Source organism: Galendromus occidentalis, unplaced genomic scaffold (assembly GCF_000255335.2).
Source record: "Galendromus occidentalis unplaced genomic scaffold, Mocc_1.1 scf7180000077500, whole genome shotgun sequence".
In the NCBI taxonomy this organism is placed as follows: domain Eukaryota; kingdom Metazoa; phylum Arthropoda; class Arachnida; order Mesostigmata; family Phytoseiidae; genus Galendromus; species Galendromus occidentalis.
In genome coordinates, this window is record NW_003805488.1 from 1,096,281 (window position 1) to 1,112,600 (window position 16,320).

General features: G+C 50.5%; 2 protein-coding genes across 2 annotated transcripts; both read right to left on the minus strand.

Annotated features, from left to right (window-relative positions):
* Positions 1-2,252: 2,252 nt before the first annotated feature.
* On the minus strand, positions 2,253-6,160 carry LOC100898082 (alpha-tocopherol transfer protein-like). The gene is made up of 7 exons (XM_003746693.2): positions 6,096-6,160; positions 4,458-4,806; positions 3,566-3,716; positions 3,286-3,380; positions 3,047-3,130; positions 2,836-2,936; positions 2,253-2,677 (listed from the first exon to the last, which is right to left on the minus strand). Exons 2-7 carry the CDS (start codon positions 4,656-4,658, stop codon positions 2,437-2,439), a joined length of 873 nt encoding a protein of 290 aa, XP_003746741.1. The 5' UTR covers positions 4,659-4,806; positions 6,096-6,160; the 3' UTR covers positions 2,253-2,436.
* Positions 6,161-8,091: 1,931 nt separating this feature from the next.
* On the minus strand, positions 8,092-14,187 carry LOC100898221 (sorting nexin-29). Its single transcript, XM_018640781.2, has 14 exons — positions 13,977-14,187; positions 12,251-12,394; positions 11,995-12,138; positions 11,821-11,909; positions 11,428-11,589; positions 11,115-11,251; positions 10,849-11,006; positions 10,577-10,763; positions 10,210-10,452; positions 9,563-9,678; positions 9,224-9,333; positions 8,961-9,111; positions 8,676-8,857; positions 8,092-8,539 (listed from the first exon to the last, which is right to left on the minus strand). Exons 2-14 carry the CDS (start codon positions 12,311-12,313, stop codon positions 8,356-8,358), a joined length of 1,926 nt encoding a protein of 641 aa, XP_018496297.1. The 5' UTR covers positions 12,314-12,394; positions 13,977-14,187; the 3' UTR covers positions 8,092-8,355.
* Between the last annotated feature and the right edge of the window lie 2,133 nt (positions 14,188-16,320).

Genomic DNA, 16,320 nt, shown 5'->3' on the forward strand with positions numbered 1-16,320 from the left:
TTGGAGGAATGTCTTGATCATATTCCCATTCCGAGAATTGCACTTGACGGTCGGACAACCCTTGCGGTGATCGGGAACAAATCTTCCTCGTCTGAGACACAGGCTTCACGGTAGCTGCGGTGAGTCGTCGGAGAGAAAGCGTTGCCGGCTTCCGATTACCAGGTCGGATCCTGCTAATGGTAGATTAATACTCATGAACAGCCTCAGCAGAGTTGGTCGCGATCAATAATGAACCAAGGACCCGGAAGCGAACCGGGGAGTCCGTCTGCTGCCGTTTTTCCTCTCGTTCCACCGGCGTTGATGCACATAACCTTGTATATTATACATACAATTACTAACTTTCGCCCCTCTCCCCACTCGGCAACTCGTATGGAAACTCGTCGGAAGGCCGGTCGGTCGGTCGGTCAGCGGATCGAATCGGAAATTGACTTCGTGCTGACTACCTCGGGAACAGCAGATCAGCATGTCCGGCGAGACCGCAATCCCGCAGGGAATGCCGTTTCAAAGTGGCCGGGTCAAAGTGGCGCATTTGACCATTCGGAGGATCCGGAACGAATGGTATCACTGACTGAGAGGACGGGAAGGACGTGACGAATCGTGCGCCGCTCATAAACGGATAATGGAATCAAAGGAGGGTCTACTATTCATTCATGATATGGGCGACCGGATGGAGGCGTAGCGTCCCCGCTGCCTCGTGACGGATTTTTCGCAGAGGGATCCAGACAGGAGAGAGCCACATATATTATGCATTATCGCTTCCCCTTTTCGAGCTCGAAAGTGAAATTTACAAATTTTGTCGTGCCAATCACGTTCCATAGACCTCAGAAGCAAGTTGGGAGAGATCCGGGAGTTCTCATACATTCTCTCCGGCGCGGCTCTCCGGAAATCTCAGCGCTGATTCCGATGCCTGGTCAATAGAGACGGAGCACGAGCTAGTGGTATGGAGCATCGCGTCGTTCCCCAAGTCAGCCATCTCTCTCATTAAGAAAATAATTTGCCTCAAGCTAGCATATTTCGGAGTCGCTGAAGATTTCGGAACATTGTAGCCGACTCGGTCGACTCATATACGACGAACGCAGCTCGTCACCGTCGTGGAAAAGTTCAGCCGAGTCCATTACTGCTGTATTCAACATAGAATGTGAGACGTCCAGCACATCTCGCAAACGACCACTTCCAGTGCCTCGAGAATTCGTCTCCGTCTCTTTCATGCTTTGTTTACGAGCGAAACTTTTGCGTTGGAAATTCTGCTTGACTCCTTGATCCAGAGCCGCACGTGCCGGAACTTACCTTCCTATAGGTCAGCTCGGGCTGGACCTCACGCGGCGGAAATATCATGCCGAGTCTCACGAGTTCTCTGGGACACGTATACGCGGGTCGCGTCTTGCGAAGGTTGGCTTTCCGTCAGCCGAATTGTGTGGAGGTTCGAATCCATCGAGGCTCTCACTCAGATCAAAAGGCTGTGTTTCCACGTGTACATACATCAAGGTCACCTTCTCGAATACGATAGTAGGCCGAGACGCTGCGAGACCCAGAATGATCGGGAGTATCGGATGTGTCTGTAGGAATCCGCTGGCTGCGGCCTGAGCGTCTCCACGAACAGCTTCGAATATGGAACTCCTCGACGGTGACTCGATTATTATCCATCGCTCGAGTGAAGCAGTGGAGCAGTGAAGCCTCCAAGTTCACTCCACGAGATCTGGATTCTGGAGTTGACAAGTCCAGAGCGAAGTTATGGACTTGGTCACACTAAGCTTTAGCCCCATTGAAGCCACTTCCTCAGTCGGGTGCGCCTCTCACATTTCCAGCTAGCTCCAATCTCGTCACTTGCCGGTCGCGGGTCGCGGCCACGGCCAATCCCTGTGTGGGGCCCGCCGAATCATCGAAAACATCGGTGTGCCATGTTCTATATCGACATTTCCAGCTGGTACAGATGAATCCGAAGGAGTTATCTGGGGCTTAGGGGCTGATCATTCAATGGTGCTACTGGTGTTGGACTGAGCCCCACGCAATCCCTGCCGGAAGATAATCCCTAACAAGATTCAGTCTCAACTCACATTCCCGATCATAATCGATGCTCCTCGAGGTTGAGGATCCACGCAAACTTCTCCACCCATCGTCCATGATACAAGAAGCAGCTTACCATTTTTACATGTGGGTCTGTTTTTTATTTTATTCCGGCAAGATTTTCAGCGAGATTATCACCTCATGACTTGATCATCGGGGACAATCCGATGTCGATTCGGAGCCGGAAGGAAGCCGTGAGTTGTTTGGAGTGCACGACAAGAATCCAGTGCAAGCAGATTAAAAAGATCGAATCCCACATCTTCACGTGGGGGTACGTGTTTCTGGGCGACGATACAGGCGTCGTCACAGTGCAATTCCATAGCATTTCCTAACTATATCTACAAAATCGAAAGCATCTCCGAGGGTACCGGATTAACTTGAATCTGCGAAAATGTTATCAGCTCTTTCGTTTTTCTTCCGGTAGCCAAATGTCATATCGTTTTTGAATTGTTCATCTTGACTGAGCATAGTTTTGAAGAATTCGCTATTATCCATGGGACCAAGATCACCGCCATACTCGGCGGGGAGAACGGACGCGGGGATGTGTTTGTGCAAGGACGAGTAGTCGTGGCCGTGGAAGTGGATTCTCTCATGCAGTTTGGTGCTCAAGAACCTGCAAGGGTTCAACCCGAGATATTTCCTACTCGACAGATGATTTGTATCAATTATGATTATTAATTATCATAGCGACAAATACTACGATATAATAAATACCAATAATTATACAGCCTAATTATTAGAATCAATGGCGGTACGAGGTGCTTCACGAACCTTTTGACGATGCTGAAAAGTAAGCTGAAAACAGTTGGCTCATGAATTATGTGAATTGCCTTGAATCGCGCGGGGAAGCAGTCTTGGATCAACTGCACGACCTGTAAAGTCAAGATTCGATGCTATCAGGGAAGGATGCCTCGAATTCTCGCTGTGGAAATCTCCGGTATCCTTCGGAGCAAAACCCGAACGCGTGTTGAGTGAAATTAACCTTCTGGAGGTGTGCAGGGGGACTGTGTCTCAATTGCAGGAGTCCGAAGTGCTTCATGTCCATAATCGCGCAGATCCCGTTGACCTAAAGTTTGAAATTCAATCAGGCACCCAGGAGAGCAACATAATCGAGCCGCAGAATCTGATCTATCTATTGCTCCATCGATCAGTCAGCCCCGACGATCAGCGATGGGAGCTTATTTTATCGATTATTATCATTATACCCTTAGTTATTCATACCTGAGTGACAGGATCTTGGATGCTTTGCTCCAGAAATAATACGTTTGACTTGAAGATGTCCTCTGACTTGGTGGACTTGGGGTCCCACAGGCCTCCTACACGATGGAATGAGAGCGTCAAAGGATACAATGTCGGCAAACATCATGTCAATGTCCAGAAATGGATAATCACAGGTCGACCGGCGATTTCATGACGAAGGCTCATAAGGATAAATATCGTCCCCGCGATTTTGATCCATCGCGAGGAGGGGGGAGATCATGCTGGTAAACTGTTTGGGAACCTTTGAAAATGAAGACTGCGCAGCCTTGACGATCCCGTCCTCGAAGGATGGTCTGAAGGTTCCTATCGATGGTGTTTTTCTGGGCGGATGGATAGAATTCTCCGTAGATGTTCGGATGACTGGCGCGGACCCGGTAATAGTTCTTCAAAACCTGGCCAAACCCAGATATCCCGTTAATTTATTTGGCATATATCTGAATTTTCATGTTTGTAGAAATAACTTGAGATCGCCGAATCCACATAACGGAGCCGGCCACGATTTCCGCTCGAATCGTCCGCCTGAATTGAAGTCCGTAAAAAAATGCTTTCAGAGAATGACCAGATATGAAAACATGGACAAGAGGGAGCGATCCGCGACCGATCGAGGTGCGAAACTTTAACACTGCATTGACGGGATATTTCTAGTCACGGTGTAAACTCTGAGAATCCGGACCGACATATTTCACGCTGGGGAGCTCCATTCAATGTCTAATAGGCGCCGACCCGCGTGACCGGTACAAGACCTTCACGTGTTTCGAAACCCCGGCGCTACTGAATCGTATTCGTCCGATAAAAGGGTTTCTTCACAGCGATCTCTCGGGCCCACCGATAGACCACAAGGATTTTTGCGTGGATCCGAAAATGGACCGCCTGTTGCACTGATCGGAAACTCTAGCCCAGGCGCTGGACCGTAATAGTCGCCCCGAGTGAAAACAAGCTGGACCTGAGCGACTGTGAAGCAGTGATAGGCGATCCTCCGGTGATTGTGGAATGTAGGAGGGGATGAATCAATAGAACGGATGGGAGAAAGGAGTGGTTCCGAACTGCTGACGTCGCGGGACGCTCGTTCAAGTTTAGCGTTCAAGTTTCAAGGTTTGATACTCGCGCTTAAGCAGAGGAGTGTAAATACATACCTTGTACGCTCTCTCGGAATCGTATTTTCTGCACCGAAGAAATCTCAACAAAAAGGCTTCATCCGTCCGTGGTTGGAAATCGGCCTCGCCGCTTTCTTTTATCATCCGTCGCAGATTCTTGAGCTCCGTCCTCCTCCTGGTCACCGTTTCACCCAATTCACTCTCAGCGACAATTCTCACAGGAGCGGGGAGGTCGGACATCGTCGATTCACGCTGACGGTTTCACAAATTTTTCCCTCAATTCCCGAATGGGAGAGTATCCAATCGATGGGGATAGGGCCCGGTGGTCGGGAAATTGCCCAGGAATTTAACACTGTGTTCTCACTGTGTTTGCATGATCTGTTCACACCTGCGGAATGGGCATTTGTTAAGTATTTCTCGAGTTACTTGATCCGAACTTCCCGGCTCCAAGAAAGGTCTGCGAAATCATTGGTTCAGTTATTGAAGCTATATTGCCATAGGCTCACAGTCGCTTCGTTTACTCAGAGATACCGTATAAGGTTGCGGGAAATTACTATGGTCGTAGTTTCCGGAACGGTTCGCCTTGGAGCGGACTATCTCTCGGCGTAGTGAATCCCAATGCAAAAATGAACGTCTCTGCTCTGGGGAGTCGACGGAGAACCTCGAGGAACAACCACAGTGGTTATATCGCGCTTCGGTGGACTAGATGTGCCATACAGAGGAAGGTACCGATTCCCAGTAAATCAGCGTACCCACGATCTGTCTGAAGCCTCGAAATTTCTGGGCATCATTTCTGTGCGGGGTTTCAGCGCTCGAATATCGTCAGCTATCATTCCCGTCGTCGATTGCGTGAGGTTCGGAGCTCAGTCGAAGGGATCGTCAAAATTCGAATTCGGTATGGGAGCGCATCACCAGAATCGAGCATGTCACCCAGCTTCCGAATTGAGACGACTCACGTCGATTTCCGCTGCCAGAACGTCAGGCGACTTGCTTGCAAATGAGATGCCACTCGGACTGTGGAAAACATGGGCGTCATCGCTCCGTCTCGAAGTGTGTCGCTTGGCGTAATTCCAAACTTTCACTCATGGTCTGAATAGGGGCACCGTAATCTTTTGCTTCGCTAGATGAGGAGCGTTTTCCGGCCTGCATGCGACCGTCGAAACTTCTCGCACTTGTTCGTCTGTGTGGAAAAAAACACGTATGGAGAATCCGACCTCAGAGAGGCTTAACCTGGTCCTCGGTTTCGCTACGCGCAGCGACAACCGATTCCAAGATAACTGTTCTTCTGCGAGACTCGCGGTCGGAGCTGTGTCGAAATAGGAATCTGGCGCCGGATCATGATGCTCGCTTTCGAACAGACACAAGTTTCCCAACCAAGTATCGCAATTGAGGCCGCAGTTACAGTTACGATGTAACTTCGATCATCCGAGAAAGCTCCTCCATCAAGACTCCGCAGACTCCCTAAAACTTTTATCTCAGGGTACATCTGAGGCCGAAGATGCAACGCCGACACGGACTTTCATCATTCGGATGAGTCCATCGAGAATTTCCCTCACACGGAGCGAAAATCTGGTTCAAACACTTCGATCCGGATTCCTGATTTTCACTTCGGTTCCCCATGTCTCTCTCGGCCAGGGCACGACCGATTCCGAATCGCCTCCGAGGACGGAAACTCACCTCTGAGTCGACCTCTTGCAGTTCAAGGTATTCCTGTTGTTATTGCAGCTGCGGACACGAGTAGTGAAAAGCTGAGCCGTGGGCTTGAAGTCTGCAGCGGCATCAGCGGCGGCGGCAGCGGGATTTCACCGTTGGTCCGTTCGTCTGAAGAGAAAGTGATTTTCCCTCTTGCCAACCGCTGCGCTGAGTGACCCAGTTCGGAACGCGACTTCGGCCACAGGCAAAAGATTCGACCAGACTGTCGGCGAGCCGCTCAGCGAGCAGGCAGCGCGTGAAACAGCCGACTCCGGAGACGAAGCTTGTCTTCAGACAGAAGGGTCGTCCTGGTCGCCATCGCTCTCTCGTCTTCTCCTCGCCTTCGTCTCCCTGTTTGAAAGAGTAGGTAAACGGATTTCTGTTCAGAAAGGCTTTAATGAAGCTGAAAGTGCGTTCGGACGCACACGCAATCGGAAACCCTAAAAGACGAAGACTTTTGCTTTCTGATCGTGGCGTTGCCGATTCTGCAACGCCGCTCACCGGAAACAGCAACGTCTCCCCTCGAGCATCTTCTGATCTCGTCAGCGGAATTGACGACAGCCTTGCGTGTGTTTGAGCGACGGTGTGGAGTTATGATGGGTGAACAATACAATAGATCCACGACTAGCAGGAAAGAGACAAGATAAGGATGAAAAATATTTTCCTCCTTCTCATAGCTCCGGATGACACTTCTGTGAGGGGCCAGGGTCAGGGGAAGTTCGCTCGGGCCTATCTTCGTAGACTACCGTCTACGAAGAGTTGGTACCACGCGTCCGGGAATGGAATTCTGATGCTTCACATCGACGAACACTCATAAATACATATATGAATACTATCGGGAGGCACAAACATTGTTTGTGTACCTCTTCTGGTCACACAGTCGAAGGTTCTGTCGATGCCTCAGTCTGCCGCTTGGGACCAGCTCGCTTATCCAACAGTCCGTGTTGCGTTCGCAATCAATCCATTCGCATCCGTTTCCTCACGTCTGGCTGAAGGACGCACAGGTGAACAAAAGCGTACGCGATAGAGCGCTTCTTGAATGAGCGACGTTAGCTGTCAATCAGTTACGCCGCTCGATATATGTCATCTTTTTCGGCAAATATTTCCCCCTTCGTGGAAAGATACCGTTGGTCATCGGAGTTGTAGTCTTCCGTCTGTGGACTTCCGCGACTGATGGCCCACTGCCGGCCTGGAAAATGGCCAACGACGAGGAAACATTTTTCCTGGATCCTTGTAACCCTCGTGCGTTGAGTGACTTGACGTTCGAAAGTCTACTTCTCGTAAGCCTAATTTTGGAGATAATAGAAAAAGAGAGTCTGCAATGAATAGAATCACCCCACCTGGGACTCTCGTCGGCTGTTCTAAGGCTAAAAGCAGGACCGCCTTCGGTAAATAGAATCAGAGCCGGAGCTCGATTCTTTAAATTTATTAGCCAAAGTAATTGAGTATCACAGAAAATCGTGTCGAGAACGATCCACTTACATTTAGAAAGAGTATAAATCAATTTGGTCTTGATTTCCGCCCTTACCGCAACCAATTCCAGCGATACAATATTCTTCGATCACTCCCGAGAATCGGAGTATGAGGAGCCCAGGATCGAGATATTTAGAACTGTCTCCCTCGATATGAGTACGTATAAGGAACACGAGGGAAGGAGGCTAGTTTCTCTCATATGAAATCCTGTGACTGCATAGACGGTATCCTACACCTGACAGATCCGGATATCATTGATTTCAGGAACATGCATCATCACTCATGGGCCTCGGATGCTAAATCAAATATCTCTACATGTAGTGGTGCTTGAATCTAGACGAGCGAGACTCAAGATAAGCTTTTGAACTCAAGTAGAACCTAACCTGTGAGCGCCATAGCTCCGACAGGGAACCAGAAAGGGTGGAATGAATCAATCTACAAGAGGAGACGACTAAATACAACGTTGAAGACAGTTCTCGCCATACATCATGTCAGTCTCGTGCTCGATGGGTGCTCCACGAATATCGTTCAAGCTGACCGTCCCGATGCCATCTCGGAATGCCTCCTGGATTCAGCCAAGCAGAAACGACTGGAATTCGGGTACAACGACTTGACGAAAGGTACCGCTACCATTCAGGATCAACAAGCATCAACACAGACTTGTGCCGTACGATTCCTCCGCGCGGATCTCGAGAGCATCCGGCACATCTCCCTTGTCAGGAGGGTTTTATCAGTCTTCGAATATGTGTGGCTTGAATGCATCTTGCTAGAACTAGAGTCCGTTGTAATACGATTGGGCTTCCTGCGCGCGTCGAACTGGCGATCTTCGTCGGCGGACGTGGGCTTGGTCTCGATCACCGAAGAAAGGCATCACTTCGATCAGAGTGGCCTTATCAGAATTCTGAGATAATCGGGAATTCCCCTGAAGTAACCAATTGATCACGCATCGGAGATATCTGCAAAGATTTGCCTTTAATCGAAAGCCAGCCGATCTCCAAGAATTCAGGAGTCAGAAAGGAGCAGATCCGAGTGCTGACTCTCAAGCACCTCCCGACGAGAAATCGGTCACTCCGCGGGGCACGGAGATCCTACCGTTGCAGACGTTTCCTCCGCTCCTGGACGAGCTTCGCATCTTTGTTGCCAAGGCTCTTCTTTGGAGGGAAATCGAATGAGTTGAACACACTCTGGCCTTTCGATAAAGCTTTGTGGAGAGAGTAGAATTGCGAATATCGTCGGTAAACGTTCCATTCATCCTCGCCGATTCGGATGTATATCTGTAATTAGCTCCGGATAATTCCCTCGAACTTGCGCGGCTCGACCCGAGCTTCCGACGAGGGGAAGGAAGCTGCAGCTATCGATGAGGTGAATGAGCCCAACCTGATATACGTGGAAGGCGTCAGAGCCGTGACCAGCAAGGAAGGCTGAAGGAATCCATATATTGATTGTGGGTCTGAACTGTGAGGCAGTGTCGTAATCAGATGTCACGGAATGTGTGTCGGAGGACGAGTCTTCCTCAGCCAATGGACCTCTGGAATTCGATAAATCTGCTCAGACATTGATATCGCAGGGTCGGTCGAAGGATTTTGTCGGATGTTTCCGAACGAAGGTTGGCCGCGATCGAATGCAATGAATAATCGTACCTCAGGTCTGTGAGCTCTTCTCGTAGCCGTCTGATCGTGGACTCTTTCATGGCGAGCTGTTTCTGGAGTCGCTCATTGAATTCCATGAGCTCAGCATGCATTTCAGCGACCTGGGACGGCAAATCGATTGTAAAGAATGGCATCAGGTGTATGAGTGCCTCTTCTCATTGGCTCTCGCTCGGCATTTTCCCGAATCCGAACCCATATCGATGCAGCAAGATCGCTACTCGCGAAGGCAGGAAGCTGCAGGTTCTGTCCGAGAGTCTATTGCATCACGCAACTCCATATCCTCGCGTTGCGCGGTATCACAAATGCACTCGTCTCTTCACTATTTATTACCTGGACAAGCTTGGCTTCGTAGTTTGTGGGATCTTCGACGGCGTAGCCCATGCTGTTGTTGGAGGCAGTGCTCGACTCCAGAGAGTTCTCCGGTAACATTTCCAATGATCGAAGCTCTAATTGAGGATAGTAAGAGAAATACAGATCAGCGAATTTGTGGGTCTCAGCTCTTCGAGAACAACACGGAGGGGGGATCCCTCCAGGAATGAGGGTGAAGAGCATGTCGCGACCTCATCGTGACGTTGCAAAAGAACTGAAGTATAGTGACAGGTGGGAATTCGGAAAGTTCATTCTCGGACTCCGGGGGTGGTTTCTGTCGAAAACTTTCTCCACCAGGAGAGTTCTCACCCGGTGACACCACAAAAAAAGTTCCCGGCGTTCCTGCTCAGCGGACGGTGCTATGTGCTTAACTCGACGACTGGAGGCATTCTGGTCGGACGATGAGCGAGAACCTGTGTCAACCGTCCTAATCCACAGTATTACGGGAGAATCGGGGAGATGCTGCCGATCATATCCTCTCGATCAGGGCAACGGTCGTCAAGGGATTCACCGCTCACGTCTCTACCTTTTAATCGTGGCTCTCAACGACCAGCAGCTGAGAAGGACGCGGTCTCGCCAGAGGCCGAAAAACTTCCCTTCTCACTCACCATTATCTTTGATCCCGTCATCCTTCAGCATCTGGACGGCATGAACGTATTTCTTCAGTTGATTCTTGACTTGTTCTAATTCACGGCTGAGATGAGTATTCTTGTTTTCGGCACGAAGGAATTTCTCTTCGGATCGCCGGGCTTTCTCACCCTCCTCCAATAGCTGAGCTTTCAGCCTCTCGATTTCCAACTCCAATTGTTTCCGTCGCTCGACTAATGTTTCCAACGCCTCCCGTAATTCACCTTCGAGGAAAACGGAACAATGAGCGTTCCGGTAAGATGAGACGCCATTGGTACCGCCTCGCCGGTTCGAGATGCTGTCATTAGAGATCGGCGGGGAGAGGCTGCTCAGAGAGATCCATCTTACCTTCTGACAGTGACGTAGCATTACTCTTGACCGAGACTGTCCGCTCGCTACGCCCACTGATGGTACTCTGACCATCGCCCTCGGTCTGTTCCTCGAACTTCACCGGGATCAAATCCCCATACGAGAGTCCCAACGAGTCGCTGATGGGCGTCAGACCGGCCTTCATCGATGGAGATTTCCCGAAAGCCTGCGATGAATAGAAAGTCTCGATATCCAGCACTGAGTCTGGGGACTCGCTACCGCGGCTCCGACTCAATTGATGTCCAACCTACCTGAAGGAAAGCGTCTTCACCAGCTTCGACAGGACTCGCAACAATCGAGGAAGGTGCACTATCTAAAGTTACCATTTGAGACGTGGGTTTTTTCTTCTTCCTCCTGATCTGGCATTCTCGGGCATCGGGGGCCATCACAGGTGCCGGAGCCGAGATATCTACGAGACACAAAATCTCTTATTTTTCTTCCCGCCGTTCTTCTTTGGAGCTGGATGAAGAGATTCTCCTGACAATATCATTTGTTCGAGCAACGGCATAATCCGAACCTTCTTTATAGCTCGCTTCCACAGCTGGACCGACGGGTTCCTCTGGATCCAATTTCATGCTGTCGACGTTCAACGCAAAGAGAATGCTTTTCATCCCTTGAGAGATCGTCTCAAGCACGGCGCACAATTCTTCGTCCCTGGAATATCAGAGCAACTCGATTTAGCGTCGGGATCCGAGGACCATTAGAGGGCGAGCGGATCTTTAGTTGCGCCGGCTAGGGCCGATGAGCGCTTCTCTCCGAATCATCAGGGCCGTTAAAAGCGAGATCGTACGCGAGATCATCGATCATACTATCACACAAGTTCGTAGCACCTCATGAAAGCCCACGGCTCGTAGAATTTCTCCAGCTTGGGTTTCTCCTGCGCAGCAAACATCTTCCCGCAGTACTTCTCCAATGTGTGTTCATTCAGAGTGCAGCGAATCCAGGCTCGAGCTTTGCCGATCTCAGTAGAAACATTTTTCAACATCTGGAACCTTAAACAACGCAGAAAGCGCTCAAAATCAAGATCTCCACAGCGTCATGAGCGGAATTCGAAACGGGGAGAGCACGACTACTTGCGGACCCCAAGTCATTTAATCTCCGTCAAAACCGAAGGGATTTCGGGATGACTCTACGTCGAGCCCCCATGAACAACTTTATTGAGGAGCTCGATCGCGAATATTCTCGGACTGATACTAAGAATTATATTAAGCCGGTGTCCATACCTTTCAAGCTCATGCTTCGTGAGAAAACTCGCAATGAAGCTATACAGCTCACTCGAACCGCGCGGATCGGTTTGCAAGAGGCCACGCACCTGCAAAGAGAACGGCAGTCGATAAAGTTCGAAATTCTCTCATCATGGATGGAGTTCGCTCCACACGATTCGAACACAAACTCACCATGTCCGTCAGGGATGACTGCTTCGATCCTGAATGGGGTCTCAGACCGTGACCCAGAGCCCTCTCGATGGAGCTGCACAGTATCACAACTCGAGCGTCGCGCTCCGTGGCGAGCTCCTGTCCGGAGCCGAAGCGGGTCTGACACTATATGGAGGGACGGGGAAAGCTAATTGAAGCTGACCAGATTCCGCTCCGAGCATCTCTCTGTTATCTTTCACGCCGGATCGAATTTTACGATCCACGAGGGAATCATTACCTCTTTCAGAGCTTCAAGGAGATTCTTCTGAATGGCTCTCCGTTCCCGCTCGTATTCCTCCATGTCGTTAGCAGGGTCGACGGACTCAACCGGAAGAGTTCGCAATCCGTTTCGAGATCCCGAGCTTTCGATTCTCTGCTGAGACTGGAACAACGAGCGCTCGTGAGATTGGAGAATCATCGACGCCATCGAGGACTCACGCAAAGCTGATGACAACAGAAATCGCGAAAATGATATTTTCAGCGTAGAGTTTCAGAGCTCGATCACGTAATCTTGTTCCTTGAAAACAAGCAAACCTAGTCTATGCGGCGAGGTATCGACTACGACTTCTGAGTATGGTCGAGGGAAACTCCAGGATTACGGACGCCCCTCACAGCCCATGTGAACACAGCTCATCAAAGGACAACGCCCCCTTTCAGAAACACACTCTGACCTCAGACATTTACCCAATCGAGTTCCCTCTAAGACTCCTGCAAAATACGCGTCACGGATAGCGTAATTGCTGACCTAATGGGATATGTCGGATTAGGGAGCTTCTGTTGCAGTCAGCGACGGCTCTCAGCCAAAGGCTGAACATACAGCAAGCCCTTAGCATCCATGAAGACTTATAACACGCTTTGGTGCGAAACAGTGTCACGGGATGACGACAACTTCCGTCGCGTCCTTACGGCTCGTGCGTACAAACGGCATCGCAAGAAGTTCCCATAGAATTTATTTCGAACCAGAATGCTGTTTTTTTTCGCGACTAGAATCAGAGAACTATCCCACGATTCGAGCGCGAAAACAATCGTAGCCGAGAAAAGAGCCGCGCTCCCTTGGAGCGCTACCATGTCGAGCTCGATGTAGTCAAATGAGACACTTATCTATTCTCGCCCTCGCTGTAGTTTCACGCGCCTGCGAGATGATCACGCCGAACGGAACCGGTCGACGTTTGTGAGCCTTGATACCAGCGAAAGATCAAATAGCACAACTCCTGTTTGCAGATATCGTTCCACGCTCCTGCGAGAGCCCCGATATTCGGAGGCTACGGATCGATAAACGGAACACAGGAGCACCTTAGAGCGATTCGTGAACAATTGTCCGAAATCATTCGACTCCCAGAGAGCGTTCTCAATCTCGGGACTACCGGGGGAACGGATTTCTGCGTAGCCCGCAGCTCTCGGTTCGAATCGAGCGCCAAGTATTCGGACACCACCAATAGACCCTCGTTTGGGGAAAACCCACAAGACCTCGGAGTCAGCAGGGAGGCATAAAAAACTAATGAACACCGAGCACTCAAGCCCCCGGATTCTCCGTGCGATTTCGAGCTCGTATCCTCGGTTGCACCGAGGTCTTTGCAAGTCTTGAAAACTATCTGTCCCCGGTCATAAGGAAGATGAGATTCTTCGATAAACAAGGGAGAACATCTCCTGAAGTTCATAGGCTCCGAAGAAAGGATCTCTCGATCATTTTTGACCTTCGATGCATATTCTGCATTCCGGGAGTGCTACAGATGTAAACTAATGGTCAGCGGGAAGACATGGAGAACCCCGACTGCGTTGTTCGATGAATGTTCCGGATGATATGTCAACGATTCCCGAAGAGCCCGAGATGACACGGCTCCGGGAGTTTCTAGCGCTGTCCCTACGTTAGGACCTCATAGATGCCTCATACAAATCGACGCAGAGCGGAGCACGGGAAATCATCGATTCTGATATTTTCCGTTCGGAACATCGATCGAACTCACCGCTCAGTCCAACAGATTGTCGAAACTCTGAACTAACACCGACGACCCTTTAGTTTGTTTCCTAAAGCCTGTTGCAGAGGTGAGTTTGTTGGGACATATGTCCACGAGAGATTCCACGGAGACTGGGAAGTTTCTCTCCCTCTAGACTCTATCCCTCATACATCCGTCGACCACCATCATCACCACTGACCACTCACCACCGACCACCACCATCACAAACACAGAATGATGTCTTCCAAAACAGCTGACGGCATGGCGCCGGAATTCGAATCGCTGTCATGGCGATGGACGTTCCTTGCGACCAGCGTTCCAAAATATTCCCTCTGACACACGAACATGTATCGTTTTTGGCAGAATCCATCGCCAGAAGCCTCGTTCCTCCTCATCGGCGATTTCGGAAACACAATTCAGAGCCCAAATTGATATTGGGGCGATAGCAGACAAATTTGACTTAATGTATGGACTCGGGATTGCCAGGGACCAGGGACATTCGGAGTCGGAACAGCCTCCTCCAGCACGGGAGCGTGCGCTCGCTCAAAAATCAAAGCGAGCCCTCCAAAATAAAGCTAAGCAAGAAGAAGAGAGGAACCGGAAAGGAAATTGTTGGGAAAGTCGTAGTCATTATCTGACACTCGCAGGTCTACATTCGATTCCCCCTATAGAAGCCAGGCAAAGCTCGCTCGGAATACAGTCGAATATAACCTCGTTATTCAACTGGTGACTTGTCATTTTCTTGTGGTCTCAATTCTCGATTCGCAAATCTTCCGAGGCAACTCGAACTCTCATAGAAATCCTGAGGATACTACACCCATCCTCAGGGGGATTCCTCACCAGCTTCCCATCCATCCGTGGTCCTAGAGGCTCCGCCGGTATGTGTGGTCACCCTAGATCGAACGATCTTCGCCGCCGCAGAGAACGAAATTCAGTCTCGAGCTTCGCTCACGTTGCTAAACCTTTCTTGCCCTCTGCAATCTGACACATATTACTCTCTAAGTATTTACGATAGAATGGGAAATCCAGCCGGTCAGAACTCGTCCCCTAAGCGTCCGGAAGACACGGACACTGATGAAGCTGGTTACGATTTCGGCGCTCGACTCTTCGTGGGCCAGCGAGCAAAATTCTAACCCCAGATCGGATCACAACAACCCAAAATCCAAGTGAAGGATCCTAAACCTCATTGTTCCCCGAAGTAGGAAGCGCGAGGAACTGTCGAAGATGTCTTCCGTCGCTATTGTCCACGAAGACGGCGGGCGACAGCCTTGATTTGGGTCCGACACGCAGACAATGATCGTGATGAAATATCCCCAGTTCCACTCTTCTGGGATACAGAATCTGACGTTTGACATGAGATTGTTATATATGTTGCAGCGTCTGACCGAGCCTCTTTTGGCCATCGAGGCTCTCGAATTTGCGAGGCTTGGTGGCATGGTCCATGGCGTATTCCGGCTGAGTTGGTTTCTTCCGGCTTCCGGTGTGCTCATGGACTAGTCCTGTTCCATAACGATACGACAAGAAGAGGATTTTCATTCGTCATTCTACGGCGATCAGCAAACTCTTCCTGAGCTTGTTGGCGCTCAGTCATGCGGGCCCTCGTTTCCTTGGTTGGAACAGAGTAGAGCGACTATCCTCGATCCAGTGGGTGCGGCAAACTTCGCCGCAGTCCGAACTGGGCAGACCGGCGACGAACAGATCAGGAACCGCACGGTGCAGGCGTGGCAGGAAAGGTGGGACAGGCCGCTGGGCTCACAGTTGCATACCGAAGTTGAGCAGGTGGCTCTGACGGGAGCACGGAGAGCTCCCCTATTACAAGACGCAGATTTTATCACGGACAAGGAGATTCCATGCAATACCTAGCGGCGAGGAGACTCGCGCCGTCCGAGTACCGCCCTGGGTGCCCCAGCGGCAACAAGGACGACGTGCCCCACACAGTTTTCGAATGCCCGAAATTCGCTTCCCGGAAACGAGGGATCACGGCCCGAACGACACCAAAGGTCGTGGACTGAATGCTGGCGAGCGAAGCAGAGCGGGAAAGTAACTCGCAGATTCTGGAAGACATCATGGAGAGAAAAGAAGGCATGAGTAGAAGAGTTCGTGGGAGACGAAATAGCACGACGAGCGGCCGAAAGAGCCTACACATGAACTACAAGCAGGACGGAGGGGGAGCCGGAGGTAGTGATAAGAGATGGCGACAACGGTCCTTTGCCAGTTCCCGGCTCCCTTTCCTTGGTATGGCGAAATGCCTCCTTCAATGAAGAAATCGGCAAAAGAGGCACTAGTCCCCTCCTGGACTACAGGCGCGATAATGGCGCTACTCGAAGCGCAGCTTGCCCCAAACCCTGATCCT